The 24738-nt window shown below is 45.5% G+C and overlaps 1 protein-coding gene across 1 annotated transcript; it reads left to right on the forward strand.

Annotated features, from left to right (window-relative positions):
• Nucleotides 1–207: 207 nt before the first annotated feature.
• Nucleotides 208–23130, forward strand: bcl2l1 (BCL2 like 1). The gene is made up of 4 exons (XM_068597629.1): nt 208–356; nt 565–805; nt 4285–5063; nt 22870–23130. The coding sequence occupies exons 3-4, from the start codon at nt 4491–4493 to the stop codon at nt 23011–23013; spliced, it is 717 nt and encodes a 238-aa protein (XP_068453730.1). The 5' UTR covers nt 208–356; nt 565–805; nt 4285–4490; the 3' UTR covers nt 23014–23130.
• The last annotated feature ends 1608 nt before the right edge of the window (nt 23131–24738 follow it).

The following is a 24738-nucleotide window of genomic DNA, read 5'->3' on the forward strand; positions in this document are numbered from 1 at the left end:
ATATATATGGAAATTCACCAAAAATGTTACATTCTTCACACAACAGCACGTTTTTTTTTTATTTAAGTTAATTGTATGTACATCTTATGAAGTTTCTTTTGGGTTCTTGGTCTTTTGTCGGAAGAAGGGTTTCCAGTGTTCCTGTATAAAGATGTCCATTGGGTGGCGCTGTGCTCAAACTGGTAACAAGTAGCGGGGCTGAAGCGCGCTACATGTTGGGGTAACAAAGGTTACCATGGTGACCTCCCATCCTTTGTTTAAGTAAAGCTGAAAGCGGCCCAACAGCTGCTCGACGGAGGCCCTTTTGAGGGGAAAAACGCCGCGTTACTACTCCTGAAAACGGAAGCGGGCGGACAGTAAGGAATTACTTGCACTCAACTATCGACATAACTCGCGTCGCAGGCCCTCGCTAACCAGCTCACTTTTAACCGGTTAGCGCTAGCTTTCGCTAAGCTAAATTAGTTGGGGCTTCGCTAGCTTAGCTCGCGCATGACGTCTGGAAACCACTCTCCGGTGAGAGGACCACATTCATTACGTTTGTTCTCCTTTCTTACGCGTTTGTAGCACTCTCCCGCTGGATAAAGCCGCCGTTTACCTGCCTGGACCAGACGGAACGGAGCCGAGCTGGCACGGTGACGTTACGCAGAGGAGCGTGGCTGTGGGCGGATCCGGGGCAGCCAGTCGCTGGCGAGGAGATCTCCGTCCGCGTTTGAGTCAGACGGGCTAGCAATGACGGATTGGATTACTCCTGCCGGGGTCAGGATTGTGAGGCGACAGAAATGATTTTATGGAGACCACCCTACAAGTAAGATATTCTGTTACGGCTAGCGAATGTGCTTCTCGTGAATGTGATTGTTGTGTTGGCAAAAGTGTGTGTATGAGAAGGCGAGAGACAGCGAGAGAGAGGGAGGGTGGATTTTCCTTTCTGAATCCAGCCAGCTACGTAGAGGAAGGAGGGCGACAGATTTGGAAGAATGCGGATCCATCACCGCGTTTCCTCTTCGCTTCCCCCCGTCAAATCGAACCTTGTTTGGCCCAAAGTGTACGCGCAAATTGCGGGGTATGATTGCGCCACTGCAAATCACCCTTTTTTCCGCGTTTACACAGACTACGAACCTGCGACTGCACTCTGTGCATGACAGTGACAGCCATCTTCAGAAGCCTACATGTTCTTCAGTGGCCGCCAACAGTACCGCTGGTGCAGGCGGAGCTGTGTGTCTGTAACGCTTTGCTCACGAATCAGTTGTGCAACGATGTGCGGTCTATTAAGAGCTGGCACTGAGGGTGGTGTCGCATAGTGGCATTTTGTACGCGTTGTGATTAAAGGTCTCAGCCCAGTGTTTATGACAGGAGCGGGGAATGGCCCGTGTTGCCTTCAGGGGCTCGTTCCAAACCTGTTCTCCCGTCCGGAAATTCAATTGCCAAAGTGTGCCTCGGATCGGAAATAACGCACGTTTTGTTTGAATAAAGCAGGAAGGGACAAAGTTATTGGACTGCTGCGGCGAGAAATGAGTAGTACATTAGCGTTTACGTATTTTAGTTGGTATAATAATAATCATAAAAAAGTCCTCGCAGTTAAAGAGTGAACAAAGAGTGACTTACAGACATGCATCCCCCACCAGTAACATACACAAATGAAAACTAGTTCTCGTTATGTGCATTGGTTTCTATGACGGTCCCCACTCTGTTAGGTCGCCGTGGAGGACAGTAGTAGTAAATGTGCCTCTGGTTCCATGACAATGTGTAGTTTTATCGTGAGTGTAGTCCTAAAAAGGTTAAGGGCCAGCATAAACGATTATTCGCGATATGATCGTAAAGCAAACACTCGGTCAACTCTGAAGGCGTCGTATTACGTAATAGTGGGCTGGGCGTGCAAAGAGAGGAGGGGGCGAAGACGTAGGAGGATACGTGCCAACATGCACACAACGTGACTATGTTACATTCTCCTGGTTTTGACAGCTTTTGCACGGACAGACTGACCGATTCGGGACATTTTTTCATAAAGGGAGACGAGTGGGGGAACTATCCGTGGAGTGTAACTCTATTTATTTCACTACTGCTGGTAAGACACTAATGTTAGTCTAATGTTGTGTTTATGTTCTTGAATAGAAAGTCTTCATATTGGCGATCAGAATAGATAATGTGAATTAATGTTTTAATCTGTGTGGACTAATTGAATTGAGGACACGCAGCCTACAGAGGCAGTGCACTATCGCTGACATCCCCAGGTCGGTTGATCTGGGAGTGAAGAGTCCAGATTCCACCGTCATAAACCGAAACAGTTCGCTTTGCACGAGTTAATATTTGAGCGGGTTTTGTCGTCCCCGAAATGTTGCATTCAGGATCGCCGCGACTCGTCGGTATTCCTGCAGGAGCCGTGTGTGTCTGTGTGATGTTTACATCGGTGCTGGGCTATTAAAACCCGAGCCACGTGCTGGCAGCTCGGGACCATGTGGCCATTGTAAACACTGCTGCCTTGTGGGGCTTTATCTGCTCCAACGGACTGCTTACAGTAAAGACAATGATATTCATATACAAATTATGGCCCAAATACTTTCTGAACTTGTGTTGGCAACAAGTTATTTTTTTGAGGGGGGGGGGGCTCTAAGAAACTACAGCACTTTGCTTGTTTGCCCAGGAGAGACGGTCCATTGTGCTGTTAGAGTATCGCGTATGCATTATGTAACGTCACCAGCACTGTTTGCGTGGAGCCCTCCTTCCGTCCGCCCTATCAACTAATTATCAGGACCGACCTTTTCTCGGGCTAAACGTCTGTATTGTTCTCGGAAAGGTCGGGTTTGGCATTACCAGCAGGTCACGGTGCCGCCACTTGTTTATGAGCGGAGGTATGCACCAGCTAATCGAGCAGTGACAGCAGGAGATGAGGGCACAGCTCTGTCAGACTGTTGCTCTGTCAGGTTGTCTTTTGTTTCCCACTTCAACTCCAATTACTGGCTGCAGGACTTTGACATGCATCTTGATGGAAGTACATCTTTACAATCCACAGTACTTATTAGCAGTACTATTAGGCTGTTTGAAAAATGGTTGTTGACTTCATAATGATCATTCATCAAAGGTAAAATTAGTGCATCGACTCTTTGTGAACCACTCTATCACTGAGCTCTTCACCAGAAATTTTAGACACACGTGGTTAGTATGTCAATTTAAAAAAAAAATGTATTTATTGTCTTTCATTTTTAATAAGTGAATCAGGGGTGCAACTCACCATTATTTTCTCATTCAATAAATAAAATTTATCTATTTTTCTGAACATGACGAGTTGCAGATTATATTTTCTGTTAATAGACCTAGCAGTAATTGACTTTGCAGTTGTACTGTGACTGTATCTGCATATAAATATCTTGATTTAAGTTATTTTTTTTCAACACAACTTATTTTTTCCCAGCTGCTACATACTTTGTATAGCTTTTGCATTTGAACAGTAGCTGACAACGATTTCATCACCATTATTTATAGTACATTCTGTGTTTGACAAATGTAGCAACATTTGCTCAACCTGAATTTAATCCTTTAATATACTAGCAGAAACCCTGCATGTCTCTCTCATTGCAGCTTCATGCGTCAATGCAAAAACACGCAGAATTGTTTTGCTCGTAGAATTTCTGACTTTGAGTTTGTTTTGTCTTTATTGGCCACCAACATCTACTGTAAGGTGAAAGCAATCTTATGATGTATAATATTACCTGTAATTTCATACTAAAACCCGTATTTAATTCAGAATTAAATCTTATGTAAGGCCAACATCCAACGCTAGTAATTAGACGATCACGTGTTGGCTGCTGGCTGTAGCAGCAGAAAAGTCAGCTTTGTATCGAGATTCAAGGGTGCGCGCGTATGACTGTATCAGAGAGCCTGGAGCTGAGACTAACAAGGTGCCTGAATGCTCCGTCTGAAGGTCAGAGGTCACTGGTGAGGGAGATGGCGACTGTCTGCATGGACCCCTTAAGCCAGACTGTCCCTCTGATCTCTCCTCACCTAACCCCCCCCACACCCTACTTTGTCTCTCTCTCAAACACACACATTTGCTCTACGATTGTCTCATTAATATCATTGCCATCTGTTCCATATGTAACAGCCCAATTAGAGGGATGCACTTTGACCCTACCTGTCCAAATTGCATTTGAAAGTCTGCAGCCATCCCTGTACACCTCTACACACACGCGCGCACACACACACACATACACATACACACACATATACACACAATGACCGTGTGCTTATAGCCTTTCCAGACTTTGACCTTTCATTGTTGTCTCTCTACAGGGCCTGAGCTGATTTGTCAGCCTTGTGTAGGTTTTGGTTTTCACCCCCCAAGTGTCCTCTGGATATCAGCTGGCCATGGTGGTCTGAGCAGGTGAAAAGCCTGACACAGCGTGTGTTCACTCTTAACACAGCGAGGCTCGACCAAGAGAGCAGCCGAGACGGACCGCAGCAACGAGAGACAAAGGAAAGGCATCTTTAAACGCAACATGTCTCAAAACAGAGAACTGGTGGTATTCTACATAAACTATAAACTCTCCCAGAGGAATTATCCCCTCACCCACATGGGACTCACAGAACCTCCGAACAGGACTGACGGGGGGGAGGCGGGTTCGGGCGATGCCGTTGAACAGCGGGTAGCGACGCACGCTAATGGGACTTTCAATGGCACGAGTCCGGGGACTCCGCCGGCGTCCCCGCCAGCTTCCCCGCTGCGGCAGCAACGGTTGACGTCAACAGCGAGCCTGGACGCGGTGAAGGAGGCCCTCCGGGACTCGGCCAATGAGTTTGAGCTGCGATACGCCCGGGCCTTCAGCGATCTGCACAACCAGCTGCACATCACGCCGGCCACAGCCTACCAAAGCTTCGAGAACGTGATGGACGAGGTCTTCCGGGACGGGGTCAACTGGGGCCGCATCGTGGGCCTTTTCGCCTTCGGCGGGGCGCTGTGCGTGGAGTGCGTGGAGAAGGAGATGAGTCCGCTGGTGGGCCGGATCATCGAGTGGATGACAGTCTACCTGGACAACCAAATTCAGCCCTGGATCCAGACCCAAGGAGGATGGGTGAGTTTCTCTCACACACACCTACACACATAAACACAAACAGAAAAGTATGTTTAGGTGTTTGTAGTATGACGCTGGATGCTTAATTTACTTTCCAGTTGTCTATTATACTTGCCCCTATAAAAATAATTTATATTATTAGTGCAAAGCAAAGAACAAAATGGCTTAAGTTAGTAACTGTTTCATTCTTTTACTGGACAAGTGAGCGCCTGTTGGTCAGCTTTGTCTGGACCGACCTCAAGTGACCCTACACTATTGCTGGGGAGCTGCGTCTCCTGGTGAAGCAACATCCATAGCGCAGCTTTTTTTCAATACTACATGTTGAGACTTATCTTACGCTAGCGGGCCAGATAAGCAGCGCGCTAACGCTTCGACTGCATCGGCCTCTGTGAGATTGTGAAGCGACACAGAAGTGGGGTTGACCCTTTGACCAGCAGAGGAAAAAAGACTTCAGATTAGATATAAAAGACCTAGATAACGGGCAGCACACTCGTGGTATAACAACCCCCCACCCCCCAATCTGTCCTTAAAAACTAAATGATTGTGTGGTCAGCAGCTGGTTCAGCTGTTCTCTAATTGATCAGCAGCACAGAGCTCAACGAGCTGGATCGAAGTGGGAGCTTAACGGGTTACATCAGGGCTTTGTGGCTGTTTGCAACCCGCCTGCATGGGGATCGAAGTTCTCTCATCACAGGGTGGGATGAGGTCTGGGGCTTTTACAGATAGCCCTTTGTTTCACTCTGGTCAGTTGATTGGCTCTGTGTCTGTCTCTTTGTTGCCTTTCCCGTCTTCCACTATCTGTACATTGTTCTCTCCTCTCTTGTATTTTTCACCAAGGCAACTGCATGCAGATGAAAGTTCCTTTTTTTTCTTTCTTTTTTCTCTGGGATTAGCTGGAAAGTGGGCTGTCCTGGTACTGACAACCTCAGTTTGTGTACGTGCAAGCATGCTCTCGTGAACACCTACTATACAGTTCAGGTCAGATCTTTTCCTTTGTGCATTTGATGGCATGAAGTAAAGGAGGGGGCGGGGGCTGTTTGTATTGGATCCTATGGAAACTGACATCCCTGTGGCTGAACCGCACACCTAGATGAAAAATGTCATGTGGCAGACCTAGAATCTGTTTATTTCAGCGCTGGACCGGAGATAGCACAGGGGGGATGCAGTTTTGGAAATGGGAGACCGGATACAATATGTGATGGCAAAGGCTAAACACATGTAACATATTGATTGTTGTTTTTGGTGAATGGATGCTGCAGCTCCTGGAGGTCTGGTCTCATAAATGCACTTTTGGTCGTCCTGTTTTTAGCCGTGCTAACATAATTTCTGATGACATTTTTTGCATGAAGCATGTCCGAAACAGTTAAAATGGTTCAGCACATGAACACAACTATAAAAGTCCTAATATTATGCAAATCTAAATGCCATTGACAATAAATGAATTTAACTTTAATTTATGAGCAACCACAATGTACAGCTTCAGCTCATGTGAAACGATCTGTTGTTATGATTTTTGTCCTGATACCTGAACAGCTGTTTGTCGAGTGAGCGTAAGCCCTTGTTCAGAAACTGGAGGCACAATCAGGGTGACAATCAATCAATGCAGAGAACCTGGTCTAATGGTTTATCTAGTTGCTCATCCCGACCGCTCATAAATACTTTTACCACCGTGTCGTCAACACAATGCGTCAATCTCTATGAGCTCATGTTTTTATAATGATCCACACACACTCACTCTCTCTAACACATATATTTTGCAGAGCGTTTGCTCACCAACAAGTCGGACTAACGACATGCTCGTGGTTAGTGTCTGTAATGTCAGTGCGACCTTGACTTGGAGAAGTGACTGATTTTCATTCGGAAACACTGAATGGATCGGCGCATTGAGAGTATCCTCTGGTACGGTTTCACTTCTCCTGTGGTCGGCTAACATCATCCTGAGCACATGATGCCACTTCCTTCCCTACGAAGCTTTGTATAATTCACTTTTATGCTGTTTTTTGAGAGCAAGGAAGAGGGCACTGTCTCAATGTGTGTCCCGTGTTAGTTGACACTCGCCTCAGGGGGTAGTCCCGAGCTGCAGGGGCAGTCTCAAACACAGAATTCAGTAGGTGGTTTTCCCATTACAGTCCTCATTTCTCCCCATCGCTCTATTGCCCCCACCCCTGTCACAATATACGTTCTCTCGTTTTAATAGGTGGTTTCTCTGTTCAAAGTCAACCTACACTCTTGAGGAAAAAACCCACACGAGACTTTGTTGTTTTTCTTTCCCTCTGTCTTTTATTTCCTCCCCCTTTCTTCCTTCCTTCCCTCCTCCCCCGACGCTTCCTCACAGGGATGAAGCACGGCAGATGTGGGAACCTGAGTATAGCTGTGAGTGCTAGCTGATGAAATATTAGTCTGCTCTAAGCAGCGGCAAGGTCACTTTCACTTCAGTTGCTACATCACTCTGTCTCGCAGGCTTATCTTTGCTTCCTAAATATCTTCCTGTTTTTCTTTTGGGATGGATTGTGACAGACGGACAGAAAAAATAGTATTTGTTTGTCGGTGATACTCCAACAATAGAAACATAAATGGATGATGGAAATGAATCTTTTGAATGCTAATCTTGAGGTAAAGTTATATGTGTTGGCTTAAATTGTAGATTGAAGCTCCGGGTGAAAATAACTGTTTGTGGTTCGTTTGAGCTCCATAATCTGACACTTGAGAATAGACTGGGAGACAGCTTTGCATTCACAAACCAACAGCGTATAAGGGAAGCTGTAGACACTCCCAATAGTACCCAAGACAATTCTTGATGAATTAAGAAAAAAAATTACAGAAACAATTTAGTCAAACATTCTCTGGTGGTAAGATTTTATGTGTCATCTCGTCCACTCAATAGCTCTTGGTTTTGTGCTTTTGGTTTGATTTAAAATAAGCTATTATTTAAGCTGTAGGAAATGTATTTACTGACATTTTCTAACAAACCGATTAATCGTAACGATAATTAAAACGTCATAATTCAAATCTAGAATAGACATTTTTTAATAAAAAAGAATATATTATAATAATAATATTAATAATATTGAGAGCATTAACCTAATTCTGCATTTTCACTAATGTGATACCAATACTTCATTTGATACATTTTTTTTCTTCTCTACTTTATTCGATGCACATCATGTGAATGGAAGCGTTCAGTTGAGTAAACTGCCACCACCACAAATATATATTTAGCATTACAGCCATGAGCCGTGAGGTGTATTGCCCTAGTTTATATTGAGGAGAAAGAAAAGGCAGTCCTGTTTGAATTTGGAGAAATAGTCGAGGCGACGGTTTAAGCGAATGCTGTTTTGCACAACAGAGCAAACCTCGCTGTCAGAACAACTGGATAAAGCCTCTGCCTAAATGATCCCGCCGGAGCTCATTTCGGAGCCTCCGCTGTCCGGGACGCTGACATATTGGACAATAGTTTGGGATAAGGGATGAATATGCTCCACGGCCCGACTCTCCCTCCACAGCATGTGGTGTTCACAGAAGTGCAGGAGCAGAGCCATACATTGTCAGATAATAAACCTTGGCAGGCAGCAGAGGTAGAGACAGTGCCACCGACCTAATAATGCTGTTTCCAGCGGAGCGGGAAATGGCAGTGATTACTCAGTGGAGATTGAGCCGCCTCAGGCTGGGGGTACGATGTTATTACCAATTATAGATGAATAATATCTCTACCTGCTATTGGGCGAAACAATGTTTTTTTTTCTCTCCTCTGACAGGCTAATAAAGGCTAAACTCATTTAGAGGAAGGAAGCACACTGCCACAGTCTGGGGAAGCTTGGCTGGAGCTGGACGGGGGAGGAGGGAGGGAGGGGCTGGGGGGGGTTCAGTAGAGAAACAAGGGAGAGAAAAATAAAAAGAAGAGATCATTATCCCAGTTGTGCTGTCGGCGGTCTCTGTAAGGTCAAGCAAACGTTAACGACAAGAAAAATGTCTCCAAGCAGTGAAAGTCTGTCTATTTGTCTTGGTCTATCTTTTTATCACCTCTGCCACACCTGGCTGTAGACGGTTCAGCACAAGCACTTATAAGATGTCTGCCGACGCCTTTTTTTATACACATGCTGTAGTTTATTTTCAATCCCATGATGCAGCATCCTGCTGCTGGTAATACCAGAGCAACCAGCGCGTATGTATCCGCTGCTAAAAGTAGGCCCTTTTTTAAGGGACGTTTACTAGAAACTGCAGTGTTCAGCTGTTTGTAGAAATTACTGATGCTTTTTGTTTATTTTTTGATGAATAACAATCGATGAATGAATAATATGTCCATAACTGAAAGATGATGAGCTTTTTCTGGGGCTGACATCCACACAAGTAGAGATTAGGGGGAAGTTGGATAATATTGGAAGATGGACTTGCATATTGTTTGTTTTGGCCCTTTTTTTCATGGAAGTTGTTGACAGAAGCAAAGACAGGTAAACATGTTTATCTCTGCGTGATTATAAACATATGCTGACTGCCTGTTCTGTGAAGTGGGTTAGACACTGAGGCTGTAATTAAAGACCCGTGGTGGGTAAGGCCATTGACTTGTTTTGACAAGGGAAACACCTGAGCTTCCTTTGTGCCTTTCTCCTTGGCAGACTTATGCTCCCTCCCTCCCTCCCCCTTTGTAATTAACATGCACATAGGATAGGCACTTAGATCCACAGAGTCTTCTGTCAGACTACCCTAGCGGAGAGGAGCAGAAAATCTCACCCTTGGGACCTATCTGGTCCGCCTCCATCTCTCCTTCTCCATCTCTCTCTCTTTATCTCTCTCTCTACCTTACCCCCCATCATCCTCCATACATGTGCCCCTCTCACTGCCGCCAATCGATTTTTGTGCCTTATTTCGGTACCTCCCTTTCTCCTGCCTCCTCTTCCTCTTTTCATCATTTTCTAAAGTCCGGTATTTCCATGTCTGCCCTTCCTCCTCCTCCCCTCTCTACACCCGCCTATCCCTATGTCCACCTTCACTGGCTAAACACATTAGAAAGCAGACATGCGGTCGCACGCCTCGTCAATCTCGCCGTTAACCCCGCGTGCCCTTGTTTTTCTCCCCATGTCAGTTTGTTTATCAAAAACATTGTCCACGCTATCGATTCCCTCTGACTTGATGCCTCCACCCCCACCTGTGCTGCTGCTTCTGCCGTCCCTTCACCTTTCCCTTCATCCCACTTCTCCCTCTGTCCCATCCTCCTCCTTCTCCTCCCTTTTAACGCTTTAACGGCACACATGTGGCTAATTAGGAGGGATGTTTTTTGTATTTTTTTTTAGTCTTCCCTGGTTTTGTTTTAAGGACAATGTTTATTTTATTTTTGTTTGTTTTGCTCATCGGAAAAAAATTCCGTGTAATGATTGTACATTTGTCATCACACAGCGCAGGGTTGTTATTGTCGTCGTCTCATACATTTGAGCATTCTATTGTATGGTGGCGTGCTGCAGAGGGGAGGGGACAGCAGCAAGTCAGGCTGGTCATGTGGCTACCTCAAACAAAGGACCTACAGGAATTTGCCTTACTGGCTTTTTGGTTGTGCCCGACAGGTGTGTCGTCGCTTTGTTAATAAAGCCATCGCTTGAAGCATCATTGCCATTGTCTCACTTTTGTGACACACACACCGACAATGCTCCTAAAAACCTTTTTTGCATTGGATCAATAGCGGTCACTTTGTTCGAGCAGCGTCAATAAACGTCTCTTTGTGGTGGGCGGTTCCATGCAGACCACTCTTTGAATGGTTTCATGTGAATGTGGCGGCTCAACCATGGACGTGTCTCATTGTTTTTATGCGTGTGCTCAAACATTAGCATTTCATGATCTGTGAGATTCGTCGCGTGTGTGCACGTGTTCAGACTCGATAATTGTGTGTCAGTGTCCCAGCTTGACAATGGCAGCAAACAGATTGCATGATTCAGTCGCCTCAAGCTACACAACAAAGTGCGTGTGCATGCCCGCAACAAGATGTAAAGCTTCTTGGTTGTCTTTAAGGCGAAGGACTTGGCCAAACCATTCCAGGAGGCGGCTACATGTTTACGTTGAGGCCGGCAGGATCATTCGGTCTAGCCTTTTGTACTCCGCTTTCGATGGGACAAATGCATAATGTACATGTGTACAGATGTTTGGGGAAATTTGCAATCACTTGTAAGAGAGGTGTGTGTGTGTGTGTGTGTGTGTGTGTGTGTGTGTCTCACATTCACACAGCAGTGAGACGTCAATGCAGCCTCCAACGACTATTTGCTGCATTTAGACTGCAATAGATCCTCTCTCTGTCTCTCCCATCCCTCATTTAGAAACACACACTGGTGTCACAGCAGCGAGGCGCCCGTCTGCTCCAGACGCTGTTTATGTATACGGGACAGACCTCCAGCTGTGTAACAGATGATCGTGTGCTTGTCTGTACTGCCAGCTCACTGCGGAGCATGCAGCCGTTAAGACCGCTAACCATCAGGACTACCAAGTGCCATGTTAGACGGCGTGGAGGAAGAGTCCAGTGACTCAGCGCGATGAGGACAAGCGGGTTGTGGGTGAACGGCTCACACTGCAAGTTGGCGTGTGTTACACATTTCTACGTTTTCAGCTCACGAGTCGTATGAGCCAAACAGCTGGGAGAGCGAAGGCGCTGCGTTCGGGTGCCTACGTGCTGCTCCACTTCTCTGAGGCTTAGTGTTGAAATCAGGTCACGAGTGTTTCTCTCCCCCACCCCCTGTTCTTCCTCTCCCCTCTCCTTTCTGTTTGCCCCCTCATTTTTTTTTTTACCTCTCCGCTCCAGCTTCTGTTCGACGCATTCGTTAAAAAAAAAAGTTCTTCCCCATCGTTTGCAAAGCCCCAGCATCCTCCCGCATCTCTCTCCTCTCTGATTGCATTTCATCCCGTATCTTCCCCGGCTGCCTCCCCACTCTCCGTTTTGTCTCTCTCTTCTCATATCTGTGATCAGATTATGAGGCATATCATGGGATTAGCAAGTCTCATGGCATGTATTAAAGTGTGTGAGCTGAGGAATGGATGGAGAGGGTTGATGAGTATTTCATGGTAATGTGGCGCCCGGCCTCGCAGAGCGCACAGGCTAAATGATGATAAAGAGCGTCGTTGCCATCAACGTTATATTCATCACTTTTTTTCCCCTCCTTTTTTAATGGCCAAGGGGGTAAAGCAATAAAGTCAAAAGATATCCTCTGTGGCTCTGCAATAAGAGAGAGGAGATAATAGAAAGAGAGAACAAAAACGGGCCCATAGATACTCATCTGTGCTCAAGTGATTCTGGGGAATTGGCTTCTTTCATGTTGTCAAACTTTATGAAAATAAAGGAAAATGTAGTTTCAAGGAAATCTGTCAGTAAACCTCACTGCTGTCTGTCATTTGCTCCCCTCTGCACACACTTTACTCCTCATGAGTTTCCCCCTTTTTTTCAATTTCTAGTCGTTTTCGTCAGACTCCCCCGCCCCCTCATCCCCCTCCGCAGTCTGCTTCACCCTCCTGCTTTTGTCCTAGTTCCGTCTCATTTCTCTTTCTCACTCTCTGCTTCTTTTCACGTCTTTCAGTCTGTCTCAGTCTCACTGGTTCCTCCTCTTGATTTCTGTGTCTCCGTCACCCGGACAGATGGCAGGTCTCGGGGTCATGGTGAGGTGTCTGTGTATGGTGATGGCTTCCAGGGTGGTGGGTTGTACCGTGGAAGAGAGAACCCCCGTCTCCTTTGCTTCAGCGCCCTCTCTCCGTTCCTCCGCTCCGTGTTTACGCTCTCCTAAACATGTGCTCTCTCTCGGCCAGAGGTACACACACACAAACACACAAACACGGTCCTGTGTGTGTGTGTGTGTGTGTGTGTGTGTGTGTGTGTGTGTGTGTGTGTGTGTGTGTGTGTGTGTGTGTGTGTGTGTGTGTGTGTGTGTGTGTGTGAGTGCGTGCGTTGACAGAATGGGGTTTTGTGGAGAGAGAAAGAGAGACGGCCCCCAGAGCGGGGCAAGGAACAGATTGGAGTCTGAGCCTCCGTGTCTTGACTCATTAATCTCCTCTTTAATTCATGGTCTCACCGCCGGCTCGACCTGCACACACACGCTCGCGGCGCGGACACGCACACAGTCGGCTACGCGGTCCAAAACGGGGCCGTCGAGACTCATCAACGCTGGTGCAAGTGTTGCTGCCGAGGGCAGGTCTAATGACTCAATTTCCTCGTTTTTCCACTTACTTCCTTTTTGCTTGGAAATGATTCATCACTATTCAATCCAGTTACAGCAGAAAGAATGTGAAGTCAACAAGAGTGAGACTGACCGATGGATGACAACCTGCCACGGCTAGTTACTCTGGTTCGGCAAAGCCGTTGGCCGGACTTTGGTCTTCTATGAGCCTCGTGCAAAAGAACGAGGTAGACGAGTTATAATCGCGCCACTTTTTCTGAACCTGTTTTTAAAACTGACTCTTAAGTTCCTTTTTTTCTCTTTTTTTTTTTTTTTTTGCTTGGAGCTGCTGCCTGTCCGCTTTTATTTTTAAATATCATGTTTTCTTGTTTCTAGCAGTGTGCTGTAAAAATAAGTACAGGGGAACCACGTGCAGCGCATACAGAGCCCTGTTTACGTAGACCAAAGCCTACATATAAAATAGTCACATTAGCCATGGAAGAAGAACTTATGCCATATGAAACATGCACATTTCAAGCGATGCGATTTGAATGGATGTGCTCTCCTTCAGGCATCAGCAAGTGTATGTATAATGTACATATTTTCCTCTTATTTGTCATCTTTTTGGCTGTTAGCCTGAGCTGTCTGTCTTTGTTTGATTGAACTTCATTCCCGTTTTATTCCTTGTATTTTGCCTCGACTTCAGTATTACCCTCATCTGTGCTTGTTACTTGCTGAAGTGGAAGCCTTGTACCACGAGTTTCCCTACTTGCTTAATAAAGTGCACTAGTTAAAGGCCTGGGCTATAAGATGGGACCTCAACGCTTAGCTCTACCACAATATACCTTTCCTGGTCACATGGGGTCTTTGGCAGCTGGCCCGACTTCCCATGTTGCTGGAAACGCCTCGGCCCTTGTGTAACGGATGATGAAGGGTCAGAAGGCCTCAGGGAGGAGCAGGAAGTGATGGAACTCGTGGAGATGATGATGACATTGATAAGGGAGGGAGGAACAATCGCTCACATTGTGGATTTTTTTTTTCTCTCTCCCCGACTGAACTCAGATTTGGTGCTGTGAAGATTGAAACCACTTGGCCGCTAAATAGACTGATAGACGCGCGATTGGTAATAATGAATACAGTAATTATAATCATGTGATGGGGATGACACTCTTGATGAGGGTTTTACAGTTGTGCTACATTTAAACTGTAACATCATTATTATACTGAATCGAGCTACGGATGTTTTGAGACCTCAGTCTAAGTTTCCGACATCCAATGTTCTCCAGCTCAAAGTCCTCATAATATGACACCTGATCGACACCTTTTTATGTTCTCAGCCGTGTAGGTTGGGTCAACTCACCCACCCGCAGCTTACAGTTAACTTATGTTATACACCTCCACACCTTCACCCTCAAGCTAGCAGCCGTAGGTTTTTTATCTTTAGACATTGATTTCTTCATGACTTTTACAGTTTTCAAGCTGCATTTGAAACGTCCATCTCCTTTTAATCATTTGCAATTTGATCTGCAAAGATGGCTCTGACCAATCCCTTACAATATCAGTTCATATCAAGAACATGGGGATGACCTCAGGTAGCCAACGTTTGGTGCGACAATAAAATTACATTTAGCTGATTCTTTTATCCAAAGCGACTTACATGTTTGCTTGATACACCATAGACACATCAACAGGGAGCAATTTGGGGTTAAGTGTCTTGCTCAAGGACACATCGACATGGACTAGTGGAGCCGGGGTTCGAACCACTGATCCTCTGATTGAAAGACGGGTATGCGAACCACTGAGTCACAGTTAGTTAAAACCACTGCTATGTTCTCTCTTTCAGCCAGAGCAAGTGTTTTATTTACACAAGTATTTAGAGCCTTTATTCAGTACCTTGTACAAGCACTTCACAGCAATTCCAGTCTCTTCAGGCTTTGTGCATCAGAGGCGTCCTTTCAGAAAATCCTTACTTGTCTCAGTCTAAGAGCACTTATAGGATTTATTTGGTATGACAGAAACATGTTTGTTAACTGTGTTTAGAAAGAAATCTTGACCTATCTAACGATAGCTACTTTTCTAATACAATCAACCTACCGTAAGGATTTCACAAGTTGGGAATCCAAAGATAGCATGCCATAGAGCCAATCTTGAATTCAATGATAAAGAAGATCCACCCACAGTGGGGAAATTTACAGGATTCCAGCAGCAAAGGGGGCTCAGTAGACATATGGCCGCACGTCCTGGTTCCAAACATCCTTTTCACAATATTGGACTTCGCTTTTGGGGACATTCAATGCTTTAGAAATGTTTTTTTCTCCCGTTGCTCAGGTCGATTTGCCCCCGAGTCTCTCACACTTCAAAACTCGGCTTTTAGTCAATTTTGGAAACTGTATATGTACGCAAGTGTGTGTATGTGTGTGTGTGTGTGTGTGTGTGTGTGTGTGTGTGTGTGTGTGTGTGTGTGTGTGTGTGTGTGTCTTCCTAAATGAGTCTGAAATGAGAATTAATTGGATGCAGGTGGTTCCCAATCAAGTTTGAGCTCAGAGATAATGTTCAGCTCAGCTGCATTCAGTCTGCTTTGATTAAGCGCCAAAGCAAAAGTCTGACTACAACAATATTTGTCCTGCAGAAATAAGAGTTGGATGTATCATCTCAAATACAAGCTTGACAATTTAATTTTTTAATTATTTTTTACAGCGTGCCTGTGCCCTCGGGCAGCTTATCTGCATGTTCTTTTGATCTTGCAGAGTCACTGATCTCATGATCTGCTCGTGGACTGTTTTTTTTTTTTCCTCCTCCTGGATATAAGGCAGAGGTCACAGCCCGCACATCTCACTGTACTTCGAACTTTTACTCGAGCTCTCATCTCAGTATGAAGTCATCTTGCTTCAGCAGCCAGAACACCGCGTCACCCTCCCCGGGTGTAAATTGTACGCCATCGGTCACGCGGAGGCAACATTGTCTCTACTTAATAAACAAGAACGGGCCTTGCAGTGTTTGCGTGTACACGTCCGAGTACTGCAACTCGCCTTAACAGCTGATATTTTCAAGTGTTTAAGAGCCTTCACATCTTCCATGTGACTCCTCAGAGGTCTTCAGGCTTTGGGTCACTGGTTTCTGGTGAACTATGACTCTCTTTTCGATTCCCTCCTTCACCCTATGAGCTCAGACATTTTCCTTATCGCTTTTGGGATTCTTTAAAATAGCTTTTCTGTCATACTGTCTTCAGATAAGTTAAGTCTTGGAAATATGTGTTTCTTTGTTTTCTACAATACATTAGTTTGACTCGCCCTTTTTTTTCTTCTTTTTTTTAACCTACCCTGGATGTTCATTCACTGCCCCAGGATGTGGCCTTCATGGTGACTCATCACATTCTGGTCATTCATGCAATGTTACAGATAAGCCCTTCTTAACATCAGGAGAGGAAATTCTCTCAAGATGGACTGGTTGATATAGATTGTTTGTCAAGTCAGAGCTATACACACACACACACACACACACACACACACACACACACACACACACACACACACACACACACACACCATTTTCTTATTGATTTTTATATAACCAGAATTCTTTTTGCATCTGGAGGAGTCGCCCCCTGCTGGTGAGTAGGGAAGGCAAGTTTGAAGACGCTTCGACATCGGCTTCACTCCGGAGCAGGAGGTTGCCGCCCATACGCAAACCATTTTAACTTAGTGATGCGTATATCTCCACTAAACCATAATGCTCGGCTAACTTAGCTTGGCTAACTCAGGAATGACTCATGCCTTACTGTTGGCCTCGCCGCATCTGCCATCTTCCTTTTACTGTCATCAAAATGACGTGATATGAAACATTACAGTTTGTATCCCTCAACCTATGAGTGGTGGAGCTGAAATGCGTGATGTCGTTAGAACTGTTAATGCATGCACTTGTAAAGCCGCACGCCAGCGTGAGAGTGCAAAGGAAAGGACATTTTGTCAGCTTTTGATCCCCGTAGAGACGTTTCTGGTTTGCAACACAGAACCCTCTGGAAGGTTCTCCACATGTGAACGGAAGCTTCTGCCTGCTTTTTAGCGTCTAAGTCCAGCGTGGCCTGAACATCACAGGCGGGTCGCTGGGAATTGGCCCTTGTCTGTTGGAAGCGACCTGTCATTTCTGATGTTGCACACACAGACACTCTCACGGTTTAAAAAGAAACTTGATAACACCGCTGAACATTGAAGCACACCGAGTGACTAAAAATCGGAGAGTGACAACTAACGCTTGTTCTTCTTTATAATAAATAGGAGTTGGAGATGGTAGTGTGAAATGCAAATCGCAAGTTCGCAGTTACACCTCATACTGGTTTTGCTAATAAGTATATTTTTACTGCACCATAACGAAGCTCCACGCAATTATGACCGTAACATCACAATGAGCTCTTAGCTAATCCTTTACACGCTAAAGACCTTTGAAACGCTCAGACGGTTATTGTTGTCTAACTGAAGACAGTATGATAGAAAAGCTATTTTAAAGAATCCCAAAAGCGGTATGGCAAATGTCTGAGCTCATGGGGTGAGGTAGGAAATCGAAAGGTCGATCACAGTTCAATGACCCAAAGCCTGAAGACCCCTGAGGAGTCTTGTGGAGGAGGAGAAGCAGCTGGCTCCTAAACACTTCAAAATATCAGCTGCTATTGAGCAACATATTCCAGCGTGTTGCAGCACTCGTGATGTGTACACGCAAACACTGCAAGGCCCGTTCTTGTTTATTGAGTAGAGACACTGTTGCATCCGCGTGACCAATGGCGTACGATATACACCCGGGGAGGGTGTCCTGTATGCTAAAGCAAGATATAGGACCAGATCTGGCTTGAATAACTTCAAACCTCTACAATAATGTAAAGATCCTCATACTCTGGGAATCAGCAGTTGGCATTTTTACTTAAATGAATAAATGATGCAAATTCATCAATGATCTCAACATCTGTCTAATTCTGTCCACGGACTAGTTGTTTAACCGTTATAAACAATACCAATCACTGAAATGAGCTGCCGGGAGATGCACAGATATCTCTACCTGCTCAAACATGCTGATGCTCTTTCAGCGTTCAGCCTGATATCACGACTGCAACGTGCTTCCTCAATGTGTCCCCTAATTATTGAATATCATTTTATCTCCAACCTAAATTTTGACTGAATAGGATGTGATGTATTAATCGACATCTGGGGTGTGTTGTGTTTGTGTTTGTGTGTGCGTGCGTGCGCGGGTGTGTGTGTCGTGTCATGGTCAGGGTCTTTCACCATTGGGGGATTTGAGCAGCTTGTTATGGTGCAACACCGGAGCAACCGACAAGTCGGAGCTGATGAATAGCACGCTGCTGCTAATGATCGTTAAAACGCTGCTTTCTCCACATGTAGCATTGGGCCATATATCAGCCACGGAGATGGACCTGTATACACACGCTAACTAATCGGCAGCTTTTCAGTAGTCGTGGCAACCGACTGCAGGAGCTCTTTCCCTGTGCCCCTCCCTCTCCACCCCTCTCTCTTATATCCAACCTTTTGCTTTCATGAGCTAATCCTTCCCTCATCCTTTTTTTTTGTTTTTTTTTTTCTCCATGTCTAACGAAGAAAGAGAAAGTTAGACCAAGTGGAAAAAAAAGAAAGGGGCGGGGGGCAAGCCGAAACCTGAAAGCGCTCTTCAGGCCTCTGCTGAGCACCTGATTTCCTCTGGGAGCAGAGATTCAGAAAGAAAGGTGTGACCGTGTGAACGAGGAAATAAAGACTGGGTTTACCTGCCGGGTGGGACGAGGAGAGATTGTGCACATCAAACCGTGAGCCGACTCGTAATGCTGGTGAAGAAATATAACGAAGACCGACACTGCAGCGCCAAACGTGTGCTCATCCACCGCTGAAAATAGTCCCCAAAAGAACCTTTAAATATCCAGTCAATTATTAATCATGAAAGCTGCAATTTGTGTCTAATAATTAGAATATTAACATGGGACAACATAGTATCTTTGTCTGTCACTGACACCCAACGCGACCTGTGTGAGGACACACTTTGTCTTTTGCATCTCTGGGCACGACCCCATAATTAGCTACATTGTTTCATTAAGTGTTTTTCCAGCTGGCTTGGAGGAGGACATGTCCAGACATGTCTGTTTTTAAAGGTGTCGGTCACCATCACACGGGCCTGGGGTCCCTTCTCGACACCCACATTCCTCCAGCGTTGTCATGGAAAATTCCACAGAAAGAGATCAGGAGTAGTCCGACTGGCCCCTTTTTTTATATATGTTTTTATTCAAGATCGAAAAAGCCACAGGAAAACATCCGCTCATATTTCATGATGTACCACGTAATCACATTATGTCATTACTTACCGTAGTGCTATTTATCAATCCCCTGTGGCAGATTCCACCTAACTTGAATGCAGCTGAGTCATCAGGGTGCTTAAGAGCAACTTTGCTCCTGTGCATATTTGAACCTCTTGTTACACACTTTGTGGTCTGTTTTGGCCCACTTAGGCTGTTAGTTTCCGTTCAGGTTGCTATCCGTGTTAAACTGATAGAATAATTCAGTTGGATCCTACTAAAGATTCTTAAAAGCCACAAAGCGTATTGTTTTATTTATACATTTTAAAAAGTCCATTAATTTCCCAGAGCAGCTGAAAAAAAATCATAGTTATCAGCAAATATTATTCAAACAGGAGGAAAATCTGATTCTGTCAGGAACTATTTTAAGCTGCGGATTGATACACATTCGGTGCCTCCAGTGAGTATTCCCAGCTGCAGAACAGCATACCTGAGATTGATTCAAAATAAACTTCAGTGTGTGTGTTTTCATCACAATGAACATCCCATGCAGTGTTGATGTTGCACCCTTGATACGAATTGTCCAGACACACGTCCTTCTTTGGTTTTGCAACTTTTATTCATCAAAGTCCCAGTTTAATAACAATCACTGCACGTCTCCTTCAATTCTCTCTTAAAGAGACAATGCTCTTTTCTAAAGAACCAATGCAATACTGTCTGCCCAGTTGGAACAACAACATATAATCACATATTTTATGAGCGCTACACCGACGCGCTGCAATAAGTAACTTTTATAGGTTATTCAGGTTTTTTACCGCTGTTTTTACATACGATCTGTACAAAGGCCCGTTAAAATTCAAGGTGAGGTTGTTAACAAGGCGTTTCTGTACACTGGGTGAGAGGAATGAAGTGGTTTGAAGGTGGAATTGTCCCCTGAAGTGAACCTGAGATAAACTCCTTCAGCTGAACCCGGTTACATATTTCCACATTCCTCAGATGCTACTCATTGACTGGGTCACTTGACTTGACTCTCAAGCGGACAAGCCTCTTCAGAATGTTGGCTCGCTGAGTCTCCACTGTATGCAGTTTACTGTAGGGGTGTGTGCGCGCGTGTTTATTGTTTATTTAGAGCCAAACCATGAATGAAAGAGCTCCTGTGAGAGCCGCTCGGCCCCCTCCGAGACCACAAACTGCCCCTCAGATCCAAAGAGCAGCGACGGCTTGAGGCCACGAAACTATGACAGGGACGAAATGAGGAAATGAGCGCGCTGCCGGGATGACGTATATTCTAGGAGGTCAATCCCAGGGTTTGGAATCAACAAAAGGCCAATGCAAGTTTTTGATTATTGCAGGACGTACAATCCACACGTCTATGATGCGTACACATTTGGTCCAGCTAGATCACCACCATTATATACTGACAAACAGTATATTACCGTGGCTGACACATTTTGAGCTGGAAACCAGTTTCTGGGTCCAGGCTGGACGGAGGGAGTCGCAGTGAGTTCGCCACCACCCCTCTTATCTTTCACCAACACATTCAAACCCTGCATATTCTTAGAAATATTATCCGCAAAAGACAAAGATTCCTTTCCTCAGAAGCCCCCTTTCCCCCCATCTGCGTCACATCAGAACGACCATGACAACGTGTAAAATAAATGGAGGCCCTGCCCCCGACAGGTGTGTTATTCAGTAACCCGGCAACTATGCGGTCCCATTGTTGGCGAGTCTCCTTGTTTCTTTTTGGTGGTGACGATGTCACCACATCAGGCAGCGAAATAAAACCGGTGCATGAAACGGTTTGTTATCAAACAGAAATCCGAGTGACTTAAAGCTTTTGGAATGAGGCCGCCCACACCTTCCTGCTCCGCCTCAGTTTCTGTGGCAAATAAGTTTCTGGACTATCCCTCACTGCCTTTTTGATGCTGCTTTCTTTTGAACAGTGATCAAGAAGTGCACCGATCCTCGGCTCGGAATACAACCAATGCATTTGTTCTGTGTTTCTTTCCATCTCTGGGACTTATTAAGGCGGCTGCCTCCTCCTCAGAACAGTCCCCTGCACTGACATGTCGACACCAAATTACCACGGTGGTCCTCGGGGTGAAGCTTTGCACACGTCACCAAGAAACATGTCGGTCACGGCGCGATGGGTCGCAGTGATTGCGACACTACTGTCATATCCTATTGGAGATAATGCCAATATTATCCCTGAGCCTTGAACACTGAATAGCGATGTATTTATAACAGCTTGACGAGCATTCGCTTTGTGGCTGCAACAAAAGGTTTGTCGATGAAATATCAGGGGGAAAAAAGTGAAAGTGGATCTTATAATTTCCTCGAACCCAAGGGGGCATCTTCAAATTCCTTCCAGTTTTGTTGAAGCCAGAAGATATTCAGTTTACTCTTTGTGTAGCAGAGAGAAGCAGAGACTGTAACCTGAGACTTGATATGATTTTAAAGATATGTATTATGCATACTTGCATTATGCATACACCCATAATATTTATAACTCTGCCGGATTAAGATGGAGGCTGGGCCCTGTATTCAGCCGTTGTGTAGTGAAGTCTCAAGCGACTGGATGATGTCTTTTTTTATTATTTTGTCTTTTTCACTCACCGTCCATGTGTTTCAGAGTGGGGAGTTTCAGTCTCTCCCCTCCCCCTCCTGCATTCTTTCTGTGACTCACTGATTACTCTGTCATTTCACTCTCCACTTCTGTGTGTTTCTTCCAGTAACACACCCCTCCCCCTTCCTCCTCCTACACCATACAACCCCCTGTCCCAACTGCCCCTCTGACAGCCAAATTAGTTACTTCCACGTGTGTTCAGATGACTTGCTCTTAAGAGAGAGCGTTAGCCTTCAGAGTATTTCCTGATTTGTTGAGGTGTGGACAGCATGAGCTGCATCATCATCATCATCAGCGGTGACTCAGTGGGTCAAGTCCAGCTCTTTGAGCCTGACTGGCGCCTCCCTGTGGCCGGGCCTCATAACTGCACGTGCACTGAGGCTCATTTCCAGGAAATGTTTTCAGTGGGCGGAAATTTGGGCCTCGGCAAATCCGAGCAAGCCGCTAGGAAAGAATTTCGGTGGCAACAACGCGATGGGGAGCCGGAGCAAAAGCTGCTGTGTGAGCGTTTAAATGACGAGACCTCGCTGTTGGGCTATTTCACCCGTGAGCGTGTGACAGTCATATAGAGACCCGGCGTGGGCGGCGACCTTTGCAGAAGGGAATCTACCTGACCTGCCAAATGTGCCCGTGGTCTCTGTGGTTCATTTTATTTAGTTTTTGTAAAGTGTGTGTGTGTGTGTGTGTGTGTGTGTGTGTGCTGCTGTTTTCAGATTGCTATACTCTGGTGTTAACCTTGTCCTTTCCCCTATTTTTTTCTTCTCTCTCGTCTGCCAGGAGCGCTTCGCCGAGATGTTCGGGCAGGACGCGGCGGCGGAGAGCAGGAAGTCTCAGGAGAGCTTCAAGAAGTGGCTGCTGGCGGGGGTGACGCTGGTGACCGGCGTCGTGGTGGGCTCGCTCATCGCCCAGAAACGCCTGTGAGAGGGGAGGCGCTCGACGGGCCTCCTCCCCCAACCGACCACGACCCCCTCCCTCTTCCCGCCGCCCTCAACCCACGCATACCATGGAAATTAAAATGAAGGTCTCGTCAGAACAGCTGATGATGTTTACTTTTTCTTATCATTTTGCCCCCCTCCTCACACACCCCACAATGGACTAAGAATCCTCGCATGTTGTTGGAACTTTTGAGAAAAAGACAGCGGAAGAGCTACTAGTATTCGTGTGTTCACCTTATTCCACCTCAATGAGAAATGTGCGGTTTTACAGAGACGGGCACTGTTCCTGCTATCCCTCTCTCCACCGAGTCTCTCTTTATGTTTTGTATGCATTAGTTTTAACAAATTTTTTGGGTTCCCCACGTTTGGCCTCAAAAAGAGGCTGAAACTGACCCGGGTCATCACAGATGTAGAAGCTGTGTGTCGTTGGCTGCTTGACATGTCCCGACTGCAGCTTGTTGTTGCTGCTTGTGTGTGCCATATGGGGGATGTAGCACCTGCCCGGCTCCTGATGTCCTACAGTATGACGTGATTACCTGCGACTGGTCGTAACGCGCTGTTGGTTTTGCCCGGCCACCCCGTCCTTCAGGCTCATTGCTTTTCGTGCACGGCAAATGAGCCGATTTTAAACGAAACAGCCAAGTCTTAAACAAAACGTGACTCCTGCTTGTTTGTGTTCGTTGGTGCGTTTTGGTTTTAGATTCGTAAACCATTGAATCCCCCCCCCCCCACTTCCTCTCCTACACACACACACACACACACACACACACACACACACACACACACTGCCTCAGCTGTGCCTCAAGGTCATACCTGGCCTCAATTTGAGCCCCGTTTTTGCGTTCGGTCAGCATGCTGCGTGCCGCTCCACTGTGCGTTTTGCGCGTGGCGAGTTCTCCGATTCAGTGCAACTACAGTTCAGAGGCAGAGCGCGCTCACCACGCGGGGGCGGAGGAACGCAGCGAACACTGTAGCAGCGCATGGAGCTGAGAGAGGCGCAGCACGGAGGACTCTTAGGGGTCGCATATTTGGGTGTAATGTTTTTTTTATTTGGAAACTCCTTATTTTAACCCCACTGTTGAGCATTCTGAAGCCTTATATAAACATGGAATTAATGGTTTGTGGAACACTAATTACCAACTTTATCATCACCACATGTTGATTTAAAAATGTAAGGCTTACAACCTGGCTGACACAAATATTTGACAGTTTATTAAAGCAGATATTTATATCTGTTAATAACTATAACATAAACTTATAACACTTTTTTTCTTTTATGTGAACACGATATATACTGCGGGACATTTTACATTTTAAAATCCAGCTTGTCGGTGCTCCCTGGTGGACAAAGAAACATTGTTTAGTCATTCGTTATCTGTCCGCTTATAGATGCCAAGTTATAATTGTTAAAAAGATTACATTAATAAACACTTGAAATATCCTGATAACGGTTTACAACTACAATATTGTGCGTTAGTAACAGTGTTTTTGTTTTTTAGCTGCAAATTATTATCCAACAGTTTTGATAACTGGTCAATGATTATCAAACAGAAATGGCAAAAGATACACTGGATCCTTAAATGTGAGGATTTGCTGCTTTTCTCTCATGTCATGTTTATATAATTGCAAATTAAAGATCTGTGGGTTTAAAATAAAGTGTTGGAGTCATTTCCGTGCTAATGTCGCAAAAATAAATCCTAATCATGTGCTG

This window comes from Clinocottus analis, unplaced genomic scaffold (genome assembly GCF_023055335.1).
Source record: "Clinocottus analis isolate CAN_PGR_092001 unplaced genomic scaffold, fCliAna1.0.p SCAF_4, whole genome shotgun sequence".
Lineage (NCBI taxonomy): Eukaryota > Metazoa > Chordata > Actinopteri > Perciformes > Cottidae > Clinocottus > Clinocottus analis.

Bases quoted from the DNA above. Each gene is read 5' to 3' on its own strand.
- bcl2l1 (XM_068597629.1), top strand. From the start codon at position 4,491: ATGTCTCAAAACAGAGAACTGGTGGTATTCTACATAAACTATAAACTC. The intron at 5,064-22,869 runs GTGAGTTTCTCT...CTCGTCTGCCAG, and splicing joins TCCAGACCCAAGGAGGATGG to GAGCGCTTCGCCGAGATGTT.